This window comes from Pelodiscus sinensis, chromosome 3 (assembly GCF_049634645.1).
Source record: "Pelodiscus sinensis isolate JC-2024 chromosome 3, ASM4963464v1, whole genome shotgun sequence".
Lineage (NCBI taxonomy): Eukaryota > Metazoa > Chordata > Testudines > Trionychidae > Pelodiscus > Pelodiscus sinensis.
Genome location: NC_134713.1, coordinates 69,958,257 through 69,985,901, shown reverse-complemented (window position 1 = coordinate 69,985,901; position 27,645 = coordinate 69,958,257). Strand labels below are relative to the sequence as shown.

The window sequence follows — 27,645 nt, the reverse complement described above, 5'->3', positions numbered from 1 at the left end:
TTTGTTCATGTGAGTAATCCTTGCTCAAACCATTGATATGGGCACTACTTATGCAATTAAAGATTACTTTTGAAGTAATGTGAGAGTCATCAGCCTTATATTTTGAAATGGCTTAATTTCATCTGGGGAAACCTTCTAATGCCTTATATTATTAGCTTGAAACTGGTTTGTTTTTGTTCTCAAGGCAGCTGAATTACATATTTATGCACTGAATTCTTTTGTTTAGTAAATTAAGCCTATTTGATTCTGATATCATTTTGGATCGGTTAATGTCTTACTACTATCAGATGTTGTACAATTGTATTTTATTAGTTTCATCTTTTTTTATATTGTTATCACTTTGATTTGCCAGTATCTGTTAGTATACAGAACTGTGTTAAAAAGCCATGTATTCTACCTATGTTACCTGTGATTATTTTGACTATGTATTGAAAAATACCAAATGTGCATAAAATAACAAATAAACACAAACATAAGAAAGTAATTTGCCTAAACTAATTATCTTTAGAACATTGGATTAAAATGACAGAGAAATAAAAACACTGATTATGATCTAATTCTGAAGAATAGTTTGAATGTATTCTTACCACTTTGCATTTAAAAAAACTTCAGTTATGCCAGATGTTTTAGATCCAGGATTGCCTGAGAGCTGAATTGCCCTGTCACTGAGGAAAAAAATATAAAATGAAACGTGAAGATTACAATTCTAATCATTTTGAGGCTTCCTTACAAGAAAAAATAATTACTAAAGTTCTCATAAGGACAAAATGTAATAGCTGTTGCAGCTTTCACATGCCTGTGATAGCATCATTTGTGTTAATGTGTTCTGAAGTCCCTTTAATTTAATTATGTACAGAATATATATTTTTGGAAAAGTATTGTGGAAGTTGAAATAGCTGTGATTTTTTTAACTCTGATCTCCTGTGTTATACAGTGTGTTATACAGGAGGTCACAGTAGATTATCATAATGGATCCTTCTGGCTTTGTAATCCAAGTTCAAGGATACAATGCTAACTGTAACAGTAGTCAATGACAAATAGTGTTCATGATGTTGCATACAGTTTTCCTCTGATCTACAGTAACTGTTGACATGATGCTGACCAGCACTGATTTAACTCACAATCATGTTGAAACACAATAAAATGTAATGTAGATTAGCCATGAACTCAGTGGGAATTGAGGGGTACCCTCTGCCTCACTAAGAAAGTGCTTAGCACCCTTCAGGCTCACCATAATTCTTAAAATTAAGGCATTGTCGCCAAGTTAGTTACCCTTTCCTGTCTTCGCCACATGTGAGAGCAATGGCAAGTATGCTAATGCAGATAAGATGCTGGTGATCACTTCTGTCTTAATTTTAGTTTTGTGCTTACTGAGGGCAGCTTTAGATGACATAGTGCTTAAAATGCTGTCTACTGCCTGGAGCCCAGTTTACACTTGCATTTCCACTGGAGGTTTTGCCTATCTCCTAGAGCTGGAAGGGACCTTGAAAGGTCATTGAGTCCAGTCCTGTCCCCTGCCTTCACAGCAGGACCAAGTACCATCCCTGACAAATTTTTGCCCCAAATCCCTAAATGGCCTCTGCAAGGGTTGAACTCATAACCCTGGGGGGTTTAGCAGGCCAATGCTCAAACCACTGAGCTATTCCTCCCTCCCAGGTGAATCACTGGTAGAAATAATGTGAAAGTCTTTGGAGGAGAGAGCCCAGTTTAGCTATAGTAAGCAAGAGCTAATCACATTTTTGATCAAAAGAAATTTCATTGAAATAAACTGTTTCATCAAAGCTGAAAGGTTTTGCAAAGACAAATCAGTTTTACATCAAAGGAGAAACTGTTTAGGACACTGACCTGCAATATAGGAGATGAAGGTTTGAGTCTCTGTTCTGTCTTATTCAGTAACCTGGGATGAAAAACTCTGAAGCAGAGAAGGGGCTTGAACCTGGTTCTTCCTCAACCTAGGCCACTGCAATAACAACTAGGATGGATAGGGATATGCACATATAGTTTTGGTCAGAAAATAGGTATTTTGACACACGTCCATTTTCACTAAAACTTTTGAAAGGTTATGATTTTGTTCCAGTGCAGAATAAAACTAAATATGAAACACCCAAAGTTGCTGCAGAACAGAACTATTGTCTTCTAATCAATTCACTTTCACTTCACTCGCTGCCACTTTCAATCTCCTTCCAAACATAATATACAGTGAGTTCTCACATGGATTTCTTTCACCTGCTCCTATTGATGGTACAGGAAAGCATTGGTGTACAAACTGTTAAATAAATTCTGAATTTAGAGTTATATTCTTGTATCTCTAAGGAAACGTCGTAAAACAACTTTTAATCTCTAACATAGCACAGAAGTGTTCAGCCTCACGCATGTGCTTTTGTCTCACAGACTTGCCTCAGGCCAATGTCATTTCAAACATGCCAAAACCATCATCCAACACCCATCTTACTGCTGTAACTGTTTCTAATTATAGGGAAGCATAAATACAAGAGGGATCCCTTCTGCAAATCTTACTTGAACAAAACACCTGGTGATTGTAATGGGTTTTTCCTGAGTAAGGATGATGTTTGAGAACTTGGCTTCTTCCTCTACTGTTTTGATAGAAGATTCACTGTGACAATCTTCTATGTACGGTTTTGGGAAATCAGCACATGTATATAAAGCTTGTAGGTATTTCTATATTTATATGGTGTGAGTGGTAACAGAAACTGTGACAGCAGCAGAGCCAGACTAACCTATTTAAAACATTGTAATTGTTTTTAATGTCTGATGGGTTATAGCACCATTCCTTAAATATAAATGTGAAAACAATGGTAAATATGTACAGGCAGTCCCTGGGTTACGTACAAGATAGGGACTGTAGGTTTGTTCTTAAGTTGAATCTGTATGTAAGTTGGAACTGGTGTCCAGATTCAGCTGCTGCTGAAACTGACCGCCAGTTCTGACTTACATACAGATTCAACTTAAGAACCCCAAGTCAGCTGCTGCTGAAACTGATCAGCGGCTGATTCCAGGAAGCCCAGGGCAGAGCAACTCTGCCTCAGGTTTCCTGTAGTCAGCGCTGGTCAGTTTCAGCAGCGGCTGACTTGGGGACGCCTGGGGCAGAGCAGCTGGGGTGCTGCTGGGTTGCTCCAGTAGCGCCGCTCCCCGGCGCTACTGGACCCACCCAGCAGCACCCCAGCTGCTGTGCCCCAGGCGTCTTGATTCAGCCGCTGCTGAAACTGACCAGCAGCGGCTGAATCAGGACGCCTGGCGCAGAGCAGCTGGGGTGCTGCCGGGTTGGTCCAGTAGTGCCCAGAGCGGCGCTGCGGGACCAACCGGCAGCGTCCCAGCTGCTCTGCCCCAGGGTCCACAACAAAAGCCTGGTCTGCTGGGGGGGGGCACACTAGCTGCGTCCCCCCCCCCCCCCCCCAGCAGACCAGGGACACGGGGAGCAAAGCCGCAGCGGCGGGGTGCCGCGCCTCTGAGGCTTTGCTCTGGCGCGGGACCCGCCGCCGCTGCGGCTTTGCTCCCAGTGTCCCTGGTCTGCTGGAGATGGTCCCCAGCAGACCAGGGGCACCGGGAGCAAAGCCGCAGCCACGGCGGGGTCCCGCGCTTCTGAGGCCTTGCCAGAGCAAAGCCTCAGAAGCGCGGGAATCCGCCGCGGCTGCAGCTTTGCTCGCGGTGCCCCTGGTCTGCTGGAGACGGTCCCCAGCAGACCAGGGGCACCAGGAGCAGCTTTTCTTGCCCCGGAGGTCGAAGTGGCGGACCGCTGCCTGCGAGCTCCGGGGCAAGAAAGCCCCGTTCGTAAGTGCGGATCCGACATAAGTCGGATCCGCGTAAGTCGGGGACTGCCTGTATCTCAGTGCTGAGTCCTTTATATTCTATCAATCTAAAAGGATGGATGAATGGATTTGAAACCATTTTAACTTGCCCTGGTACTTTCATATAAAATTGAGAACATTATTTGAACTTCTTTTATAAATAGGGGGGGGAAAGCAATAGATTTGATACCACGTATGTCGTAGCTGTTGGGATACATAATATTAAACATGCTGTCACAAATTATCTGGTAATTTCTGTTTTAAATATGTTTAATATAACATTAGTTTTCCGTAGTACACAAGAACTAGACATTCTAATTCTAACATTTGAACACTGAGATATATGAAATGTGCAGTTTTAAGCTGCCAAATCTCTGTAAATCAGATAATTAAGTTTTTGCCCATAATTCAAGTACCACTATAGTTTTGTAATGAGGTTGTGACTCTTTCACATGATACTTACACAAACACAATGTGAGTTGTATTTACACTTCAGCCTTCTTGCCTCACAATAATGGATCATCCCATATGTATGCATCCACACCTACCATACTGCCTAATGTGCTTTCACTGGTTTCAAGCCCTCTGAATGATACAGATATGCAGCAATGCATACTGCAGCATCACATCTTAGATGTGATCAAAGAAGGTACAGTGGCAAATCAGGAAGTCCTATCTCTGCTTTAGAAAAAAAAAGTATGTGGAACCATTTACTGGTAGTGATGTTAAAACAGTTAACCATTAAGCATACCAGTAAGCAGGAGGCTTACCAATATGTTTAATGGTTAACCAGTTAAGTGGCCCCCACTTATGACCGCCAATGGTAGCCAGCCATGCTGGGCTGGGGCAGCCCTGACCCTGGAGAGGCTTGTGGGATAGAAGGTAGGACCCCATGGTCACTGGAGTACTGAAAGTAGGACCCCACAGTTGAGACCAAGTCAGGTGGCAAGCCCAAAGATAAAATGGTTAAACAAATAACTGTTTTAACATCCCTATTTACTGGCAGAGAAGCACCAACATGCTAGGCCTTTGATAAAGTCACAACATTGTTAGCTGACATGTTTTGCAAGTGAATTTTAGCTACATTGCATGTTGGCTGAAATGTATTTAGAAATTACCATGCCACTAACTGGTTAGAGCAGGATTTCCCAACCTATGGGTTGGGACCCAAATATGGGTTACCATTACATTTCAAAAGGGTCGCCAAGAGTCTCTCCAGGTGGTTCTGCCCTCCCTCCTCCCCCCATTTTTGAATGAGGAGTAATGGTAGTTCGGACTAGGAAGCCTAGTCCGAACTACCTAGTTCGTGCCGCGTGTAGCCGCGCGGTACGGGGTTCGAACGAGCAGGGATTTAAAAATGGTGGCGCCCAGTTTATGCAAATGAAGCCCGGGAAATTCAAATCCCGGGCTTCATTTGCAAGTGCGGTATGCCTACATTACCCCGCTAGTTCGAACTAGCAGGGTAGTGTAGACATACCCTCACTGTCTCAAACCATATTGAAACAAAAGACAGAACTATGCAGCACTTTAAAGACTAACAAGATAGTTTATTGAACTCAATACATACAGGAACAGTTATAATAAGAAGATTGAGAGGAACTCAGACCAGAATATGCCAGACCCAGTGACTGGGGGGAGGGGAGAAGGCCTCACTTGGGAGTTCAGATCTCTTCTGTAAATCAATTGAAAGAGGGAGGGTAATTGAGTCCATGTCTACTGCACCCTGAGGAGTGCTCTAACCACTGAACTACAATGTATAACATGAGCCCTCCCTCCAGCATTTCTTATTTTAAAAACAGCTTTGGTGTTTAACGCTAGAAGACTGTTTGCAGCTGAGAATTACAAGCAGAATAGATACTCCATTCCGCACAGACTTAAGTGACAAACTCCCTGAGTGGGCAGGTTGCTAGCCACACTGTTCTGTTCAGCAGTCCCTATTGGCTCTCTTAGACCACTCCCCACTCTGTGCCAGCATTTGTGGATCTCATTTTAGGTACCTAAATTTCTCCATGCATTGGAGGACTTCTGTGCCATTGTGCAATGAGAAGTCTGTGCAGAATTAATGTTCTGCATAGAATTTCATTCTCTCTCTACACACACACAAACATCGCTGCTGGTGACCACTAGGGGCTACTGGAGCTCTCCAGCACTCAAAATGCTGATGGGGCAAGAGGAACTAGAGGGTTCCCAGCAGTTGTGGTTTCCAGCATGTCATGAAGAAAGAAGCTAGCATGGAGAAACTCTACAAGCCTGGGGCTCAACATCAGGCTGTTTCTCTGGATTCCTGGGTTACAGGGAAAAGGGGTGCAGGTATCTGGGCTGGAGAGGTGCTCTCTGGCTGAGTTCTGGGGAGAGGGTGCAAGTGTCTAGGTTAGAGGGATGCTAAGAGGATTAAAGAGTGTGGAAACTGGGCTGGGGGTGACCTACAGCTGGGTTCTGGTAGATAGGCTTTACAGGTGTCCGAGCTGGGGGTGGGGATTGCCTCCTCACTGAGCTCTGGAGGATATGGGAAGTTGGTGTCTGGGCGGTGGGTTGCATTTTGACTGAGGTCTGGGAGTGTCAGACAAGGGTGTCTGGGCTGGGGGAATGAGGGGTATGTGTCTGAGCTGGTGGGGTATCCCACAGCTGGGTTTTGGGTGGACAGGGTGCAGGTATCTGTGCTGTGGAGATGCCCCATGGCTAGCCTTTGAGGGGATGGGGGGCATGCCACAACTGTACTCTCAGGGAAGGGGCTAAGAGTGTCTGAGATTAGAGGGGCAGAGATTTTCCCTCAACATGTGCCTAGTTCACACATGTGACACACCCAGATTGAGGCACCCAACAAAAGCATTACAGAAACAGGAACTGAAGATCCTGGGAGTTTCTCTAACTCTCTACTCCAGAGGAAACATTTTTTGTTATCTGTATTGCTACAGATATACTGAAATAATTTTCCAAAATAATGAAAACTAGTCTAATTATATTGTATTATTTTGACAGATAAAATTATCAGAATTTTAAAATATTGTCCAGAAATTTTATTTTTTTGCACAGAATTCCCCCCGGAGTAAAATTGTACAGAGTGTTTATTATGTGGGACTCTGGATTCCAGTGGGTGACAACGTAAAAGGTTAGGTGCTATAGCACTCAGCATTGTAACGTTTAAGTCCTTTTGTGGCTCAAGTCCCTTATCTACAATAGGAAACTTAATGGTTGTTGAAAATTAATTTCACTAACTGTGCCCGAGTCACTGAAAATGGCTAAGAGTGGTCTATGCTAGCACTTGGTTTCAGAAATGTGTGATTGGTGTAAGCAACTGTCAGTCTTGCTTCACTACACAGTACTGAAAATAGTTGTCAGATTTATAGTATCGTATTCAACACCTGTTCAAGGGGATCTGTTGCTGAAAGTGGTTCCATTTCCTAGCGTGTATAAGAGTGAAATGTCAGAGATCTAAACTGTATTTGTAGCCATGTCAGTCCCAGAGCTCTTGGTGGCTCAAAAGCTTATCTCTCTCACCAACAGAAGTTGGTCCAATAAAAGATACTACCTCAACCACTTGGTCTCTCTAGCGAGATAAAATGATGAATATGGCATTTTGAACATAGATAAAATTAACATTTCACTGGGCTAAATTATAGTACAGAAAACTTCTTATGATATTCCTATTCCTAGCTGAGATAAATACATTTCATTATGATTTTGTTTTTGTTAATAAATTCCCTCAAGTATTCATGAAATATGTGTGTACAGTTTTCTGACCTGCCTACTGGGATAATTGAGGTTCAACATGTGCAGATTGCAATATTTGTGTGTATTTCTTTTTTAAATATGTTACTGATTCTGATATGTTGGTATTATTATTTAGGATGACTTGCAATTACCTAACAACCATACCTTCTGTTAGGTGTGCCGAAGGAAGCATGTACAAAGCACAGGCCAGTTTGTTTCCTATGGATTGGATACACAAAATTATAGGAATGGTTTAGCAGTTAAAATTAAAGACTGGGAACTGGAAGGTCTGGAGGGTTCTCTTTCTGACTCTGCTCCCAGCTTTCTTGTGTAATCTTTGGACAAATGGCAAAATCTCTGTGACTCAGATTCCCTATCTGTGACATGGGGAAGTATTGATAATATCTTCTAGTACAGGTTGGGCCTCTCTTGCCCGGCACCCTTGGGACCTGACCAGTTCCGAATGAGGGAATTTGCCAGACAAGAGGAGGTCCCCTGACACCAGCCCCTCAGCCTGCTGCTCCTCTCTGCTGCTAGTTCCTTCAGCCCAGCTGGGCTGTCTGCAGACCAGCCCCAGTCCCGGGTTGCTGCCAGCCGGCCGGGCAGTTCCCACCCCACGGCTGAACAGCACATTGCCCAATCAGGCTGCCGTAGCCCCAACCCTGCTGCTGGGTAGCACATGGTCATACTGATTCTGCTAGGCTGCTGCGGCTGGCTTCCTCTCTTGCGCTGCTGTGGCCGCAGCCCTGGTCCTGCTGCCAGGCAATAGGCAGCCCCAATCACACTGCCGGTGCTGCAGCCCTGTCGCCTCCCAGACTGATGTGGCTCAGCCAGGCTTCCCCTCTTGGGCGGCTGTGGTTCCAGCCCTGCTGCTAGGCAGCAGACAGTCCCGATTGTGCTCCACCCAGCCTGCTGTGGCTCTGCTGCTAGCAGACTCGTGGGGCTGCTCTGGGTTTCCAGCTGCTGGCTCTCCTGCCCTGGGTCTCTCTCATCCAGGAACATCTGTGGTCATATCAGACCATGGATGTTGCTGAACAAGAGAATCCCAGATTTGGGAGGTGCAACCTGTAGTGTCATTAGGCCTAACTGTGAAATTCTCAGATTAAATATGCCATACCAGAACACAGCATAATTATTGTACTATTTGTAATAGCCAAGGAAAAGAAAAGGGATTTAAGACACCATACATTTAGGCGCTCATTAAATCTTCAGAACTGCATTGCAGATATGTTTGTTTCTCTGTTTTTGCCCCCTTTTACTTTTGAATAATTTAATCTCTTGAGGGGCCAACAGCAGTATTCAAGATAAACTTTAGCACCAGGCATTCTGCTGTCTCAAACACAGACCTTCACAACCCTGTGTCTGTCTCATTCAAGATGACAGATCCCCAGAAAAGGGGCATGATTTGAGAATAATTAGTAATCTGTTAAAGGAGTGAATGCTTCTTCATATTTTATTCTGTTAGCAAGAAGGCAATCTTATGCTGAAATAAAGAGCTCTTTTGAGTCTCTGCAGAGAGGTGGTCCTCAGAGAGTAGGGAGCTGGCTGGCTACAAGCACTTGCACGCAGCTTTCAATTCAAACAAGAGTCCAAATACAAACTTCCCAAGTCAGAAATATCATATGGATTTATTGCCACTGCCTGGAGGAGGTTAGGCCCATACACAAATTAATAGATTACTTTAATTCATCATATACCCTATCTATGTTTTTAATGTTAATATCAAATCATTTACGTGTACTTCAATGGACATTACTAATAAAATTGAAAGTGTTAGAGTTACTTAAATGTTTGAGAACGCAGTTTGTGAGAGATTGTGACAGTGTGCCATCTCTTCTGCACAAAAAAGGAAAATAGGACTCCCTACTAAATTTTCTCAGGGCAGCATTTATACCATAAGCCTCTCTAGGGATGGCCCTTTAAATCTGGTAGAGTCAAGCAACTCCAGACCTAATGTGACCATTTTGCAGTTGTTGGCTGCATCTATTTCCCAGAGGGAAAATACCTGTTATGTTTTCCTTTATTGCTGAAGAAGTGGGCACATCCTTGTAGACCGTAGCAGAATGAAAACTGTTTATAGACACAGTTATGTTGTATATGTTGGCCGGGTATGTATTTTGTGATTGTAACAGGAAAGAAAGTCAGGCAAACACAAGCTATGTACGAAAATTATTCTTGCTGTGTCAGCTAAGGTGTTGAGATCCTGCTGATCCATTGGGATTGTTTGTTCTTCGCATTCACTGTTGTCATATTCTACTGTAATGATACCAGTTCTGTAGTGCTTTAAAGCTGAGAATCTCTGAGCACTTTACAGACAGTTAGGTCCTGATTCAATAAACCAATTAAGCATAATGAACCCCTTTAGGCTGGCATCATCTGATCTGGCAACATCCATGATCCATGATTTTAGTTAGCCTTATCTTGGGTGTGGCCAAATTTCCTTCAGTCCCATAAAGTTTGTTTACAGCCACCAGTCCTGGCTCTCAGTGTTCTGTACTGTTATTTCACTCTAATTTACCCCTAAATGTCTTCTCAAGAGCCCAGTAAGCAGTTGAAGTGATGGTAATGCCGATAGACAATATTTACTTCCCGTGGTTTGGCAAATTCTCTGGTTTGGCACTGGTAAGGCCTAAAGAGTTTCAACCTGTACTTTAATTTAATTGATTTAAGAACATGTGCTCCCCATCTGTGTCTGAAGCCCCTTACTGTCTTTTGTCATAACCAAGATTGTCATCTCTTTAAGCAGGGACCATCTTTTAGTTCTGTGCATATACAGGACCTAGCACAGTGGAGCTGAGTTCTGTGACAGGCGCTTCTAGGTGCAATGATAATACACATAATAAATAATAAACTACACATTTTTAAGCACTTGGCTTAATTTGACTTTTAATCGTTAAGTCCCAGACCTAAACTCCCTGTGAAGTAGGTAAGTGTTTTATATTTGAAAAAGTCTGTGACTTGCCCAAGGTCAAATCGCTCTAACCAATCAGTCATATTTTGTCCTTACTTTTTTAGTAAAAAAATTACTAATAATTCTGGTCTGGACTGGACAGCTGAAATCAGACACACAGACAAAATTACTATGAGTGCACCTATACATTGCATAGGTATGCATTAAACACTGACACTATTTACCAGAAATGAAGCCCAGGAAAGATAAACCACATCCAGTTCCTCAGACCATGGAAATCCAAGGGGGAGAGTAGGTTATGAATCCTAGGCTACTTTTAACTTCCTCCTGAAACTCATTTTTAGGCTCCTTTCTTCTGCTTCAAAAGAATGTATAATCATGGTGTTATGATGTCTACTGAGAACTGAGCTATATAAGGGTGTGTCTACACTAGCTCGTTAGTTCGAGCTAGGTAGGGTAATTAGGGCAAGCGGAGTTGCAAATGAAGCCTGGGATTTAAATATCCCGGGCTTCATTTGCATGTTCCCGGGTGCTGCCATTTTAAAATCCCCCTTAGTCCGAACTCCCTGCCCGCGGCTACACGCAGCATGGAATAGGTAGCTTGAATTAAAGATCCTAATTCAAACTACCGTTAGTCCTCATTCCACGAGGAGTAACGGTAGTTTGAATTAGGATCTTTAATTCAAACTACCTACTCCGTGCCTCATGTAGCCGATGGCACGGAGTTCGGACTAAGGGGGATTTAAAACAGGCGGCGCCCGGGAACATGCAAATGAAGCCTGAGATATTTAAATCCTGGGCTTATTTGCAACTCTGCTTGCCCTAATTACCCTACCTACCTCGAACTAACGAGCTAGTGTAGACATACCCCAACTGAACACATTTAATTCAGGGCTTAGATGGATTTGAACTATAGTCCCATTATACAAATTAATGTTTACCCTTTCTGTGTTAGCCAATGCTTATATATAATGCATATCCATAACTGTATTGATCTGATTAACCCTGATTATTTTCACCCAGTTTTATTAAATGTAACAGTTCTTATCCATTTGATTCAATTACCTTATTTGTTTAATCTTTCATTTTCTCTCTCAACTTACTTTTTTTTATTCTCTGCACCTCAGTTTTGCTACATGAATTAGTGGGAGACTGACACACAAGATTAAATATCAACTGTAAAGTACAAACAGTAGCTTTTTTTTCTACCTACTTTGGGGGAATCAGATTCTGTCATAGCATATTTGAATTTTTTGTACTTACAATGGGAGTAAAATAAACATTTTAGGTACTGTAACAAATGCAGTAAAGTTATGAAATCAATGGGATTATTGACAAAATATCTAAACGGGAATAATATCTAGAAAGATACAATAGCCACTGCAAATATATTAATGAACTGTAACTCTTAACCTTAAAGTCACTTGCCATAAATACAAGCAAGTGATGAAAACTGAAGGATATTTGTTTGTAAGGGTGCTGGTACTGTGAACAGCTAAGCAGTTGGACAGAAGAAGGCAACTTACTTGTCCCAGCACCAGTAAACACCGGATGGAATCATGGTCCTGTTGAATTCAATGGGGGGTTTGCCCAACTCCTTCCACTGAACTTTATCAGTGAACTTCATTAGGGCCAGAGAAGTAGGACAACCATCAGTACTCAGTCACGGAGTCCAAATGCAGAAAGGTTGAGCAAACAGGGCTTCTCCGGAGGTGGGGTGGTTTTCTTAAGCGGTCCAGGAACATATGGTTGTCAGGAGATTGAAACACAGGTAGTTCTCGCTATAAGTCCAAGATACATTCCAAAAAAATTGGACTTCTAGCAAAACAACTTAAAGCGGGGATTTTTTTTCCCACGTCTGACTTCCATTTGCGCAAATTGGGGGAGGGAGGAGTTGTGTGACTTACGAGCAGGAAATAGGAGGACTTACAACGCATCCGTTTCTACAAGCACTGACTTTAGTACAGAATGGATGTATACCAGGATGATTTATAGTGGGAACGCTATGTATTTGGTGAAGAGTTAAGGCGCAAGACAGCAGCCAACTTTTCAGAACTTGAAGACAGCTGTTTAACTAAGTTCTGTTATGCTATATTTGTAAGTTATCAAAATTGTCTCAAAATCCCTCTTGGAGAATGTAGATTTTGCCAATAAAAAAAAGACTCAGGATGCAATCCTGCATCTTTGTCTACTCATTTCTCCCCCAACAAGGAAATAAACCTCTGAGAACTGGCCTTTGAGCCTCCTGGTGCCTGCAACTATGTGTTCCCCTAATTCAGGAAGCACTTAGATGGCAGTGCATTGATAGCTGTTACAGAAAAACTGTAAATGGAGAGAAATGTAAAAGACACAGTATGTGTGTTTAAAGTTTTTAGACTGTGAGAACAGATCAGACTGAAAACAGAAGCTTCTGTAAGCTAATAAGGAGAGTTGAACTGAATAAGCAGCTGGCTTACATTTCTGCAGCAGAGGCAGAGAGTGCTGAAAAATTATCCACAGACCAACTTTGTATGAAAAATAAGTCAGTCACATTTGGAGGATGTCTCTAACAGTCCATCTAGGCTACAGAGGAAGATTGAAGCTGTAGCTGTCAATCTTCCAGCGTTAAAATTAGTGGTCTAGTTAAGACTAGCTTAATTCAAAGTGAGAGAGGCACTTCAGTCAATGTCAGTAACTCTGCTTTCAGGAGGTGTAGAAGAAGTGGAAGGAAGAGCAATTAATGTAGCTGAAGTTGCGCATCTTAATTCGACTTTGTCCTGTAGTGAAGGCATACCCTAAGAATCCTTTTGCTTCCCCCTCCCACAGTTGTTAAGTTAGTCCTTGTGCCTGGGTGGTTGTGTGTTGTTTCTTGGGAGGAATGATGTAAACCAGATGAGATTTGTTTTATTAGGCCTGCCAGCTATGCTAAGCTAAGAAAATAGCTTCTCAGGCTTTTTTGAAAAACCACAAACTTCTTTTTTGCAGGACTCCTGCAGGGGAAAGAAGCGGATTGGTGGCTCTTGCTTGCACAGGGACCATGTAGAAGTTGTAGAGAAGGAATGACTCTCAGAAATGCCCCATATTCTAGGATCCTATTCAAGAGGTCATTTGCATCTTGAAAGAAAATAAACCATGCCCCTCATTTGTACTCAGGCTTATGCTATTCATAAATCTGTGTGTAACAGGCCTACTGGGTGTGGTTCAGTGTCCCATGCAGTGGCATTTAGACCACTTACAGGGAGAGAATGAACGTGTTTTACAGCCTTATGCTTTTACCTCAACCTGTAGAGGCTCATGCACTAAGCTCCAGAGGTCCCAGGTTGAGTTCCAGCCTCTGGGTCTTACATGTGCATCTTGTCAGGAGATATCTAGCTCTGGAGTGCAGGGGCTCTGTGGGTTGAAGAGCCAAAGAAGGCCTTAGCCTGGTACAGGAGAGGCTCTTGCACTGGCTAGTGCCTACCTTAACAGCTGGCTTCCTCCATGTTCCAGCCAACTTTTCTGGCGTGTCTCCGCGTGGAGGGCAGTGCTGTGGTGTATGTCACAGCCCGAGCCATTAACAGGGCGCTTCTGTGCGAACCCCTCTGTGCCACCTGCCGGTTCTGCTCCTTCAGCGCGGCAGAGACCCGGGCAGCCCCTTCGGCCACGCCTCTCCGCCCGGCTCCCTGGGCCGACTGCTAGGGGGCGATGCCCTGCAGTGCCCCGCCCGGCTGTTGATTCAGCCTCTCTTCTGCTGCTGCTTCTCGGGCTGGTGTTGGGGACACTCTGGCTGCGGACAGAGGGGCCTTCCTGGGTTTGAGGGGAAGGGGTGAGAGAGACGCGAGGGTCCAAGCCACAGCCCCAGCGCCTCCCTGCGCCTCGCGCTGCAGCCACTCCACGCGCCCTGACCCCGGCTCCCGCAGAACTCCACCGCCGCGCTTGGACCCCAGTGCCCCCTAACGTGCGGGAGCGGGGAGCTAATGTACGTTCCTGGTCCAGCCGGGGTCTTCCTGTTCGGCCAGCAAAGCAGCGGTTCAATAGTTACAGATAGCTGGGCCCAGCTCTATGGCCGTGTGTTCGCGCGTGGGAGAGGGTATTTTAGGGCGAGTCACGTCAGCCCTTGTATGCCCCTCTGTCCGTGCAGGCAATGTCAGGGCTCCAGCAAAAGAAAGAAAGGAAAGGCAGACATTAAAGGAATCAAAGGCCTTTTCCCATGCAGAGTTCCCACTGATTGTGTTTTACACGGAGGTGATTCGCTCTAGACTGAGACCTTAGAGAAAACTTTACACCACCAACAAAAAGCGAGAGACAAAAAGTCGGCATGATTAGCGGGGAGACGCCGAAGTCAGATTCCCCCTCGAGATAATAGGAGGAAGTGAAACGCATTAGGGTTAGTGCATAGGCAGGGATCTCACTGGATGGTTACATCGATGGCTTGCGACGGGAAGGTAAAGTTATTCTAGCCGCCTCGCCAACGCGTTATGGAATTGAAGGTTGATGGGAAGAGATCTTGTCAGTGGTTCATTGAATGAAGAGTCCCCCTCCCCCCGCCCGCGACCTAAAAAGGGGGAGTTAGGGTCTGAAACTTCAGGCTTGCAAATTGAACAGACGATTTTTCTAATCCCTCTCTCCCCCAGCAAAGTTCACAGCTAAACCGGAGTGAGGATGCTGTAAAACGACCTCGCAACTTTGTTTCCCAGCGAGTCAAACATTGCAGATTACAGCGGAGGAGAGCCGTGGGCGCCAGAATAGCGCTACTGCGGTTATTAATATAATGCCAGGGATTAGTTGAGCAGCAAAGTTGTATCGCTTTTGGACCAAGCTCAAAGCTCTGATCCAACGTCGGGTTAAGTCCAATAATCACGATTTAAACTGACTTTTGTCTCGGGCCTTAACAACGAAACTGGAAGGCAAGCTAGGCCTGCTGTGATGGCTATCATCAAACTCACGGTGATAAATATTTTCCCGCTATGTAGCTAAGCAGAGATGGATTAAAACTTGCTCGTTTCTGACTGAGCAGCGATGCAGGATTCGGATGTAAACGGAATCTTGCCACGCCGAAAACCAAGCCTCCCCAACACACACACACACACACACTGAAAACGTTTCGTATTTTCCTTTAGTACCAAACACTGCTGCCGCAGATGTCAGGGGCTTCATTTACTCTGCTTCACCGAAGAGGAGGCGCAGTTTTCTGGGTGCCATGAGAGTGATCTATTGGGTGGAGGGTCACTGGTTATGATCTTCTGCCCTTAGGCAGGCACCGTATCCCAGGTCAGCCCTCTAGCCGCCAGGGCACGTCGCGGGCAGCCCCCTGCGTGCGCGCTAACTCCGCCCTGCCTGCGCTGCCTCCCCACAGCCAGACCTGGCTCGGCGCTCTCTGCTCCTGGGCACAGGAGCGACGGTGGCCCAGATTGGAATGTGTCATTGGGGACCCCCGACTTTTTTTTTTAATGCGCTTAAAAGCGGATCAGGAACTTCAATCATTTCCCCTGCGCTGCGAGCTGCAAGGGGGTTTTGCTGACCTCGCTGGCTCGCCCTGCCGCGGCCGGGGCCAGCTCCTTCGCCCTGCCCCTGGTTTTCAATCGGCAGTAACTTTCCTGGCGCTAGCAGCCCGGCTGCACTGCAGCCACTGGCCAGCGAGGCTGGGCCGGAGCTTAGCCAGACGGGCACGGGCCAATCAAGGGGTTTGGTATGATTGGAGCAGGACAGACGCAGCAGCGGCGGTAGCGTCAATTGCAGCTGTGGCCGCTGCGGGGCGCCCAAGATCCACTCTCTGACCTCCCCGCTGCTGGGAAAGCAATCCCCCCGAGCAGATGCACCGGGCAGGGGCAGCTTTATTCTCTAGCACACTGCTGGGGGGGGGAGCTTTGTTACATAACAGAGCCACCGAGGGGGGAGGGGGCTGCGTCGTACAACACACGCCGGGAAAGAATAAATCCGGGGCCGCCCCAGCAGCGCGTCTCAATGGCTGAGGGACTCAGACCGTCCCTTGGAAACGCCCCAGGCAGCCAGTCTGGACGGGAAGGGGAGAGACGCCCCCCCCTCCCCGCCTTCCCATCTCACAGCAGGGATATCCCCTGGCTAGGCTCCCCGGGGATACCTCTGCCAGCAGCCGGCCCCTGAAGCAGCTTTGCCGGCGGGCTGGCGGGGGTTGGGGCAGTGTTTGGCGGGCCGGGGAGGGGAACTCCCAAAGCAGCAGACGCTCTGATCGCAGGGTGGCCCCGCCCGGCTTTGGGAGGGCGCAGTTTCCTGGGGGGCAGCCCCGCTCGGGGCTCTGGACTCTCCAGCTCCCGCCGGAGCCTCCCCCTGCAGCCCAGCACAGAGAAGCGCTCGCCCCCAGCCCTGCCCCCAGCTCCCGGCACAAGCCGCGGAGGAGTCAGTTACCCCAGCGCCGCCAGCTCGGGGGCAGGGCTGCGGTCGCGGAGTCGTTGGGAAAATACACTTGGAGGTTTTTTTTTCCCTTTGTGCGCCGTTTCTCAGGGTCGGACTCGGCGTCAGAGCCCAGCTAAGCCTGTTGTAACTCTAAACAGGCCTGGCCAGAGAGATCCCCTTGTAAACGCCAAAATCCCCCTCCACAGGGGCAGCTAACATTTATTGGCCATTTTCTCGTATTTATGGCCCAACATACAGCAACGCGGGGACACCTGCCAATAAAAGCGGCGCTTTTCGTATTGACAAGAAACCAGTCTCTGTTTCTGCAAACTAAAGGGGTGGGAGGCTGATTGTATCCAAATTGCTCGCTTTGTAATATCCTCATTTCCAGGGCCTCGCAGATAAACACCAAAGGTACAAACAAAAAGCATATTGGATCAATAGGCGAGATGGTTATTTAGATAACGAATTAATCCCCCGTTGGACTCGCGATGCTCAACTTTGAACCCCGTCTATTCTTTAAAAAAGTGTTTAAAGAAAAAACCCCGGCTCCGACGGGATTAAGGGTTTAATTACAATTCCCTATCGAAGTAACGTGTTTGATGAACTGATCTTATCAGTTAATAGTAACATTAATTTAAAGCTTATGAAATGGATTTCTAGAAAATATACTCGAGATAGCTTTAAAAAAAAAAGGAAACGCTACGCCATTGGACGCCATAGCACTTGGGAAGGAGAGACCGCATCGCACTGTATGGGCTGCAAATAATTGTTTAAGATAGTTTGAAATCCAGTTTTTAAAATATCTGTGTGGTCGGGGCAAAAAACAAAACAAAACAAAACAAAAAAACCAACCAACCTATCAGGAAAAAAATGGAAGCGCTTTTAAGTTGAGGGAACAGCTCAAAGTTGTCCCCATCAAGGCTGATAATGTTCATTATACTTTTCGTCTTTTTATATTCATGAGAAAAATAAAGTAATTGAACATGCATCAACAGTTTTCCATGAAATAAGAGTTAAAAGAAGTAACAGAACTAATCACTGTCTCCTCAAATCAAGTAGAAAACATTTCAATGCACTAATTAGAGTAATTAGAATAATAAGACTGCCTATATGTGGTAAGACAATGTGTACAAACAACTTTATTTAATGTATACTGGTAATCAGCGATGCGTGCGTGCTTGAATGCTTAGTGCAATAAAACTAACCCCCGTCCGCCCAAACAATCAAATACAAATTAGTTTAATGATTGTGCCTGCTTGAATGTCTTAGAAATCCACAGGCAGAGGGAAATAAATAGCACCATCCTTGTTTGTATGTCTCCCCTACTGACCAAGGAGCTGATGCCTCCATGGACTTGGCAATGAATGACTGTAGACATGAATGAACCGAAGAAGGAAAGAGAATTAATGAATGAGTCAGGCAGCCTAAGACAGGCCCTAACTTCTTCATAAGAGTCTCTTGCAAGTTTTGGGCTGAGGGAATCTAACAAAAGTTTTGCACCGTGGGCCCTTCCCGAGTTTCTCCCCTTACGCCTTAAAGTCATGGCTACCCTTAGAGCTAGCCTCCACTGCAAGCCACTGGCTGAAGAACTATGGCCTAGCGTCCTTTTAAATCCGCATCGGCTTTTTATTTGTTTTAAATCTCGTTGTCCCATTAATACCAGCTGTATAATCACCGCCTCTTTCCAGTGACCTCTCTAAACTACTCCAGCGCACCTACAACGCTGCTCCTAATGCTCGCAAACACTAGTAAGGCTAAAATGCAGTTAAGTTGCCTTTGTTAAATTCTGGGATTCTAACGGTCAGCTGTGCCTCTTGAAATCCTTGGGGGAAACAACAGAGCTCTAGCTAAGAGTTGTAGAGCAGACAAACTGCACACAGAGTATTTAGTTTAACTTTATTTTGAATTCGCCTGATTATTTGCCAGTGTGTCCGGAGGGGGGGGGGGGGTGCTGCAGACGCATAGCTGCGTGGCAGAGTAAGGACATATCCCTCCCCACTTTAGGTTTCATGAAGAATAAAGTCAACTTCAGCTGGCCGAGCTAAGAGCAGACCTACGTTTGAGCTGTGAAACGGGTCTATAGTAGCGCTCTTTCCGTTTGCAAATTAATTTTTTAATTCGATTTTCCTTTCCAAGTTTGGTGCGGGGGGCCTTTGTTTGCATCCTGTTTCCAAACCCTATGTCTCACACAGCAGAAATGATCAGCAGTAGCCTATTGTGTTCTGAATACTGGTTTGGTCCGGGGTTAAAGTCAGCAGCGATAGCTGCTCCAAAGCTCCTAATGCCTGCGGTCACCTTTCGGCTCATTGTTTCTCTGGATTTTATTTTGGACAAAAGAGTAAATATTTCCCCGAAAAGGGATTTTAGAAGGACCGCAGAATTCTACTTTTTTTCCCCACGGTGTGGTCTCGAGTAAACCCACCGAAAGGGAAGCCAAAACTATATTGGCAGCGAAAATCCGCTGCTATCGAGAGACTCTTGCAAACTTACAGGCCCATCATCTCGGATGGGTTTACACAAAGTCTCAGAGAAACACAACTTTACGGGCTGCATATGGCATATCCATTCCCTAACCCTAACCCTGGGCACAACTGGGAGTTATTAAGACAAGGGTTATACTTTTATGTTTCTCTGTATGAATTTTTAGTTAGGACTTTGTAGCTCTCGAAAGGGGACTTGAAACTTAGGTTTAGATTGTATGAAAATCCACGCAAAACAATTAGACTAGTTTAACAAACAGCCATGGTAACTTTTTAAGTGAGAGACATAAGATGGGAAGGAGAGCGTGTGCTTTTCTTTTAATCTTGCTGGTTTCGAAACTATGATTACCCCTCTCCCCCCAGAAACCTGCTCTTCAAAGTACAACAAAGTGCACCAACTGCTAGGCTATATGCTGCTGAGATGCAATGGACTTGCTGTAGTTGGATTTATTCTAGAGAGGTAATTGTGCAAATCCTCAAACTTCCAAGTGATCGAATAGGACTTTGTTAAGCTTTTGTTTTTCCATTTACAAATTTATCAAGAAAAAGGGGATTTCTTCCAAAACAATATAACGGAGCAACTGTGTCTCAAAATATCTCTTTGATGAGCAGATTTTTTTAGGGAATATAAAACTGACTCAACTGAATTTGCCTACGAATTAAAACACGACCATTTAAAATATGTGCAAGAAAATCTGAAGCAACTTTCTACAATCCTCCTTTCTACAATACCATTCCATCACAATGCTTTAAAATATCCCGACTATTTTTAAATGGCGGGAAAACCCCGTATTTTTTAAAAAATAGATTTGTGTGAAACCTACCATTTATTTTCATTTAAAATATTTGCGGTAAGATCTCGGTTCACGACCCACATCCCCCCAATTACGTATTGTTCAGAGAATCGGCTGCCAATGGGGTAACTAAGGCTTCCCCTTCTTTCTGTGGAAAAAAAATCTGACACATTTGCCTCCTTGGGGGGTATATTTTGAGGTACTTTTTAATGCGCTAACTTTCCATATTTTCCAATACAGTTCCTTCTGCTCTCGAGCCGGGTTCACCATAATGGGCAGCTGTATCAAGATCATTTTCTCTCCCCACTAGAATGGAATATGCACGTTTTCCTTTAGCACCAGAACAAAGAGCTATAAAAGCTCCGAAAGACGTGGGTGGAATAAACTTTAAGAACGAGGTGGATTTCTGCTCCTCAGTTAATTGGTCTCTCTGTAGAGGATCTGTCCTTGATTTACAAATAACCCATTTTAATGATATCAAAAGCATAAACGCCCAGAGACAGCAAAGGAAGAAAAGAGCGACACGGGCTACGACTGGATTTTTGTTGGGGGGTTTCTTTGTTTTGGAGTTTACAGCTGTGTGAAATAAATTACAGAGTTGTTAATTCAACGCAAGCGAACTTTGCCGCCGTTAAAGCCAATCTGGAGGAGAAAGAAGAAAAGAGAGGGCTAACATAAATGCGTGTGTATATAGCCACATATGTCCATAGTCAGGCACCGATTTGCTCACACACGCATATGGCAATTTTAAATCGGCGTATTTACATATTCCTCTGTCACATGGGGGCAAACAAAATGTAAACATAAAACTGCAAAACTCATTAAAAAAATCGGCCGAACAAACCAGCTTCCGATTTTCTAATAACAACAACAAGATAGCAAAGAGGAAATACACGCTCCTTTTGACCATCTAGCTTTTCTGTAGATTCCTAGTCTACTGGGCTTTGGGACGCAATATCCCCCACGACCGTGCTGTAGCTTCTTTTTCTGCTTTCTTTTTTATAATAAAACTTAACTAAAAATAGGGTTTGTTTTTAAAGAGAAAGTCTATCCATTAATCTCTCCACGAAAAAGAAATGTATGTGTAGGTAGTGCAATAGCCTGGCTTTGTCACATATATACCAAGGCTCCTGAAGCCATTCGCTATGGGATACTCTGTCTCTCGCTTTTACCATACAGCTACTTTAGTTCTTCCACTTCAACCCCTTCTTTATCTAGTGCCTAGGACTCAGGCTAGATTTCTAAGCCCCCACCAGAAGATCGAGGAATGTAATGAGAGCCAAGCCAGCCATTCTCCACGCAGAAACGAAACTTACACCTTTGGAGCTAGGTTGCAACAAAATATTTGGCCTTACTGCTCAAATAATATACTTGCTGTTTCTCACCTAGTCGGTACGTTAATAGAAACAGAAAATAAAATGACTTGATAATATGAAATCTAATTCTGCCCGCAGGCTTCGGCCTCCTTTAGAGGGAGTGAGCAGAGGAAATAGCATCTTGTTGTTGACATCAGAGCTATAAGGCCGGATCTCTGAAAGAAATAAGGTGATACAACCCAGCTTTTACCGCACAATGTGTAAGGTGCTGTATTTCTTCTCCCTCTAACCTGCAGAAAACTCTGAAGTCTTAATCATTTTTTCTTTGTGTTTTTTTTTGTTTAATTTACCAACGGAAAAATAATGATCCACAGTTCTATTTTTCATGGGGTTTTTTTGGGGGGGGAGGGGGTAGAGGAGGGAATAAAACCTTGTTCACTGTGGCTAGAGGAGAAAAAGTCTTTGAAAAGATGCTTGTCTCCTTCCACTGCTACTCTGCCTTTAAAAAAACAGTCCAGCATCAAACTCTGGTTAACCTGGAGCTGTTCAAACTAGAGGTGAAGGGGCCGGATTGGGAGGCAGATTGTTCATGAAAGGCAGGTATCCGTCAAAGTCACATCTTGTCCAGCTGCCACGTGATAGTTTCGAGTTAACAAGGCCCTGTTGTCAGGAGCAAGTATTTCCTCCAAGTCCACCGAAATGTCCTGCAGAGGGCAGATGCAGCTTGTTTTCTGAAGACAGTTTTGTGGAATATTGACCTAGGACTTTAAATCTATAGCCAGCTTAAACACTTTACCCATCAGCATGTCTGCGGTCACAAAACACTTCTTCCTGACACCTCGTTCCCCAGCTACTGATAAGATCATTTAGCCGAACCTGTTTGGGACAAGTGTGATATTGACGAGGAGTGGGGAAAGATGATGAAATCTAATAAGCCTGAAAACCAGCGTTACAAGAGAGGATATTGTACTTACTAAACCGAGCAAACCAAAAAGGATTTTAACACATGAACACGTGTTTACACTGCTCAGTTTGATGTCGCCCACCAATAAACTAAAGGGAACTTCTTTCACACAGGGCTCTTCCACTCGAAAGTGACCAATTTGTTACAAATAGCGTAACTGTATCTAACTGCTCCACAGCCCGCCATTATTAGCCAACTTCTTAGTTTTTAACACAACGTTGCTCCATTGCAACCAACTCATAGCACTCCGCTTTTTCTAAATCGATTCAAAAGCCAACTGGTTTCCCCAAACCAGGGAGACAACACTGCTGGTTCTGGGCGAGTGTTCCTCCATTGAAGTCACTGAACAGCCCTTTTCTTTAAATCTAGCTGTTTTTAACAGGAGTCCTTGTAATTAAGCCCCGCCTTTGTTTAAGAATCAGATCTTAAATTAAGAGCTGACTAGCGAGGAGTAAATATTCGCCACCTTTCGCACATGCTTCCAACGAGAACGGGACTGGCACCGAAAGCAGAGCTCTTTGCAGAAGCATCCAAGGAAGGACCCTCCCCAAACAAGGGATTCAATGCTTAAAAACACACTGTCCGCGGTTAGATTTGGCACGACAGAATGAAAATGGACTCTCATGCTAAGCTAAAAGACTGTAGAGGTTATAAATAGGGGACCTGTCGGCATACCCGTAAACACTCACTTCAAAATCCCATTCAATACCAAGGTAGTATAACTAGGTAGTAGTTCTAGGCAGTTCGCCTCCCCTCCAGATTTTAAGAACTACGCAAATCAATGCTATCTTTAAAACAGTTATTTCAATAATTAGAACAAACTATAGAGGTATTGTGCATTTCTGTTTTATGTAGATAATAAAATATTACTTTAACATAAATATATAAGGATCTCTGCGTTTTTATTTTTCCCCACAAGCACATCCAAATGTACCAAAACAAAGTATTTTCTTAGAGACGGAAACAAAATAATAATTAAAAAATTACATCCCATATAGATTTTGTTTACCTACTCATTTAAAGCTACAGAAAACAAAAAACAGTTTCCAGAACCTGTTTGCTTTAAAAGAAATAAATATACATTGAGGCAGGCCACTTAAATGATATGAAAATATTTCCCTGGGTAGCATTTTAAAAAAAGAAACAAATAAAAATAGACAAAGAAAACATTTAAACTATTTCTGCATTTCAAAGGACAAATATTAAACATATATACATAGCGGTAAGGTTTGCGTGGTAACTTTGTTATTCATTATTATTTTTAAGTAAACCTATTTAGAGTTGGATGGTTTTTCACAAACATCCTCTGAACTTATTTTTCTGACCTTACCCACACATTATGTGTCTGAAAGTTCATTTCCTCCCTTTACCACTGGATCTGCCCTGATCTGAATTATTTCACTGGGAGCAAGTCCTTAACACTTTAAATAGAAAACAGTTCAATACATGGAGAGAAAAAAAGAGCTCCGTGCCTGTATCATTATGACAATCGCTGGAAAAACCGAATAGAGGCAAATAAATATGCCTAATAGAACTCGCCATTTGCTCACCAAGAAAATAAGAGACAACCTGAATGACAGGCTCTTAAAGAGACAATGAGAAACATATTCTAAAGCTCTACCTACTGAATTCAGTGTTGATCTGATAGTTCATCGAGAGAATGTTTCAAATTTTTGCTCCATCATTGCCAAATACTCAACTAAACAAACTTTTCAGATTACGAAAAAGCGGTCTTTTTTTTTTATCGCAGCGCCCTTTTGTGCCGACTAGATCATTTGTTAATTTGTAGTTAGCACAGTTTAAAGTCCCTCCCCATCTCATACACACATACACTGCTCCAAGTTTCCTCTCGTATGCTCCCCTTTATATCCTTTTGTGTTTGTGTTTTTGGAAAGTGGACCGTCTCCCGTCAAGTTAATGTCAAGAAATGCACTTTCAATCTATCCACGAAGGAGAAAAGAAGAGGGGTTGAAAATGGCAGTTTTCCAATTTATTTGGTTTCCCCAGTGAAAAAGACAAGGTTGTCCAACTTAAATTAGTCCTTTTGTGCAATAAATTAAGCGCGAGTTGAGCAAAAGGGCATGAGCTTTTTCTATATGAGCGGAAAAATAAATATAAAAAGCGAAGAAAAATAAATGCACTAGACATATGCAGGCAATACCATACATAACTATAAACAGAAGGAGAACTCACATATATATAAATATATATGTATATATGTATCAAGTTCTCTTTCTGTTTATATCTCTGTGTTGAAATTGCTCAATAAAACAAAGTTTAGAGGCTGACATCAGCACACAATATTGCAACGCGATGTCATTAGGAATTCTAAAAGCACACAAGGGAACTTTGCCTATGGGGCATCCGAAGCTAAATATTCCCTCTTGCCGGTCCTCTTCAAAGTGCCACTTTCTTTCTGTTGGAAAACTCTGGACATACATGTTAACCCCCACATCATTTCCTCCGAGCTCTTTCACAGGGGGCCTTCCTCGCTAGAATGAAGCAATCAGACACTATTATGTTTTCCTTTACTGTTCCCAAGCCTAAAACACTGCCTGAAAATGAAGTTTACGTTATTGTTTTTCATTATTCTCCTCCAAACCGGACTCTTGCCTCCGAAGGCACCACGTCTTAATCGTTTGTGAGAGTCAGATATCTCGGAAGTGGAAGTTGTTTGCGTTTATATTTAAATATACATCTATAGGCTATGGTAAAAGGAGAAAATCAACATTACACATCTGTAAGAAGACTTGTTTATAACAAAAGTTCACATATACACATAAAGAAAGCAAGGAACATTTTGTAGACTGGTCAATGCTTGCCTAACGCTCACCGTGGGAAATGCAAGTCATTTTCAAAATCAATGTAGGCAAAAGAAAATGTATTTGTTAATGTAAACTTCAATTTTCTTGCAGTGCAAATTCAGACGGTTAAATACTGTCTACATCAAAAGGGGCTTTTTTTGATTCCTAATGGGGAGCCACCTAAAAGAAACAACAGCAGCATGTGCCTATTCTGAGCATCGTTCCAAGATTAAAGCTGCCTTTGTGTTTAGCAGGGCTCAGAGTCGATTCCATTCTGTTTTCGGAATTAATTTAATTTTTTTTTGCGAAATATTTCTCTCGGTGCCTGACACTGTGCGTGTGTATCTGTCTGTCTCGTGTCTGTTTGTGTATGATACTCACTCCACTCCATTGCAGGGGCACTCGCCTGTAAAGATCAAAACACATTTCACCTGCTACCGTTTACGGGATAGTCCAGTGCAGTTTTTTTCTGTACTTTTTTTTTAAGATAGGAGAGAACTTAAAAAAATAAAGAACAATCAAAAGTTGGAGGAGGGGTAGGAAAGGGAGAACAGTTCCCCCTGCCAACCCCTATGTGAGTTCACTGCACAGGCGTCTGCACCCCGTGGTGTGGTGGAGTGTCCCTACTTGCCCCATATACATCCTCGGCTCCGGGTAGAGTCCCTCCCGGGGGAGTCATGCGTTTCTCTTTCTGTCTCCTGTTACAAAACCACACTCGCACCACCTCTTTCTCCAGCTGTAGGCTGTCCGCCAGCGAGGTGATCTCCTGGGCAGAGGGCTTGGGGCACTTGAGGAAGTGGCTCTCCAGGGCGCCCTTGACGCTCACCTCGATGGAGGTTCGCTTTTTCCGCTTGCGCCCCTGGGCTGCGATCTTGTCTATGCTGGTGGGGCTACCCGAGGACGAGTCCGCCTCCTCCAACCACTTGTTCAACAAAGGCTTGAGCTTGCACATGTTCTTGAAGCTGAGCTGTAGGGCCTCGAACCTGCAGATGGTGGTCTGCGAGAAGACGTTCCCGTACAGGGTGCCCAGGGCCAAGCCCACGTCCGCTTGGGTAAATCCCAGTTTGATCCGGCGCTGCTTGAACTGCTTGGCGAACTGCTCCAGGTCGTCCGAGGTCGGCGTGTCCTCGTCCGAGTGGGGGTCGTGGTGGCCGCCGCCCCCGGGGTGCTGCTGCTGCTGGTGCGGAGGGTGCTGCTGCGGGTGCCCCCCGGGGTGCTCCCCGCCGTGGTGCTGTTGCTGCTGCTGCTCATCGTGGGCATCCCGCAGGCCGTGGTGGTGCAAGCCCGGCTGGCCGGAGCTCAGCATCCCGTTGACCGTGAAGCCCGGCGGCTGGGAGTAGAGCAGCCCCGCTTGCCCCCCGTTGGAGGAGGCCATGCTGGGCGGCAGGTGAGCCGAGGCGCCCGTCCTCCATGCCCCGGCGGCGGCGTGGTGGCTGCCGGCGTGGTGCACCAGGTGGGGCGGTCTCCCCTGCTGCTGCTGGTGCTGCTGCTGCGGGTGCTGCTGCAGCTCGTCCCCCCGGCCCCCGGACTGCACCACGGAGGGCTTGATGTCCTGCTGGCCCAGCGGGCTGGTGGACCACGGCGAGTCCCCGCCGCCGCCGCCGCCTCCCCCGCCGTGGGACAGCGCCGTGATCCATTGGTGAGCGTGGCTGAGCGGGTGCCCGTTGCTCTGCAGCGTGTAGTCCGCCTGCACCAGCGTCTGTGCATCCCTGTAGCCGGCGCCCGGCTGCATGCTCCCCGGCGGCTCTGCATGCACCATGGAGGAGCTGGAGGTGAGCAGGCTGTAGTGGTTAGACGCTGTGGTCGCCATGACTCTCCGAGCCGGACTGATCGCTCTGGTTAAAGGAGCCGCGCATTTGACAGCTACTTTTTCGCCTCGGGCTCCTCTCTCCTCTCGTTCCCCCCCAAGTCCTCTTGGCAGAGCCCACTGCAAAGGCACGCGTCCCGGCTCCTCCCTCCCGCGCCCACCCATTGGCTCCCATCGCTTTGATTTACGTGGAGACCTCTAGCAACCGGCTCCGGGGGAGCCGCCGATTGGCCCCAGCCCAGGCGCCGACACCCCGCCCCGCAACCGCTCGCTCCCTTTTTGTAAGCAAACTCGAAGGGGGGAAAGGGAGCTTTGCTGCGTGTAACCACATGGACCCGGGAAGGGGAGGGGGTGCGGGGGAGGGGGATGGTTCTCAGCGCGACGACCCCTCTGTACATAGGAGAAGCAAGTATCCTACCCGCCTCTGCCCAGACACAATGCAGGTCCTGGAGGAGATGCATGTTGTTCTCCTGTTGCTTGCAGCGTTGCAAACCAGGCTGGCTCGTTGCAGGCTTTAAACGCTGTTTGCTTTTGTGCGCGCACGCGCTCCGCAGCGGAGCCATGTGGAGCGCGAGCTGTTGAGTGGAATATCTTTAAGGACCGGCTGGATTGCAAGGATGGCACTGGTACAAGAGTGAGATCACTGTACCCCAGGCATTTGTTCGCGCTGGAAGTCACACGGGAGCTTCATCAATGCTGCTCTGTTGACTCGCGGTGAA

General features: G+C 45.2%; 1 protein-coding gene and 1 long non-coding RNA gene across 2 annotated transcripts; both read right to left on the bottom strand.

The window, feature by feature from the left end:
• Positions 1 to 590: 590 nt before the first annotated feature.
• Positions 591 to 27,645, bottom strand: LOC106731664 (uncharacterized). The gene is made up of 3 exons (XR_012902609.1): positions 27,345 to 27,645; positions 1,846 to 1,972; positions 591 to 665 (listed from the first exon to the last, which is right to left on the bottom strand). It is a non-coding gene; the product is annotated as an uncharacterized LOC106731664 (long non-coding RNA).
• On the bottom strand, positions 23,199 to 26,944 carry POU3F2 (POU class 3 homeobox 2). The gene has a single exon (XM_014571162.3). The coding sequence runs from the start codon at positions 26,927 to 26,929 to the stop codon at positions 25,700 to 25,702; it is 1,230 nt and encodes a 409-aa protein (XP_014426648.2). The 5' UTR covers positions 26,930 to 26,944; the 3' UTR covers positions 23,199 to 25,699.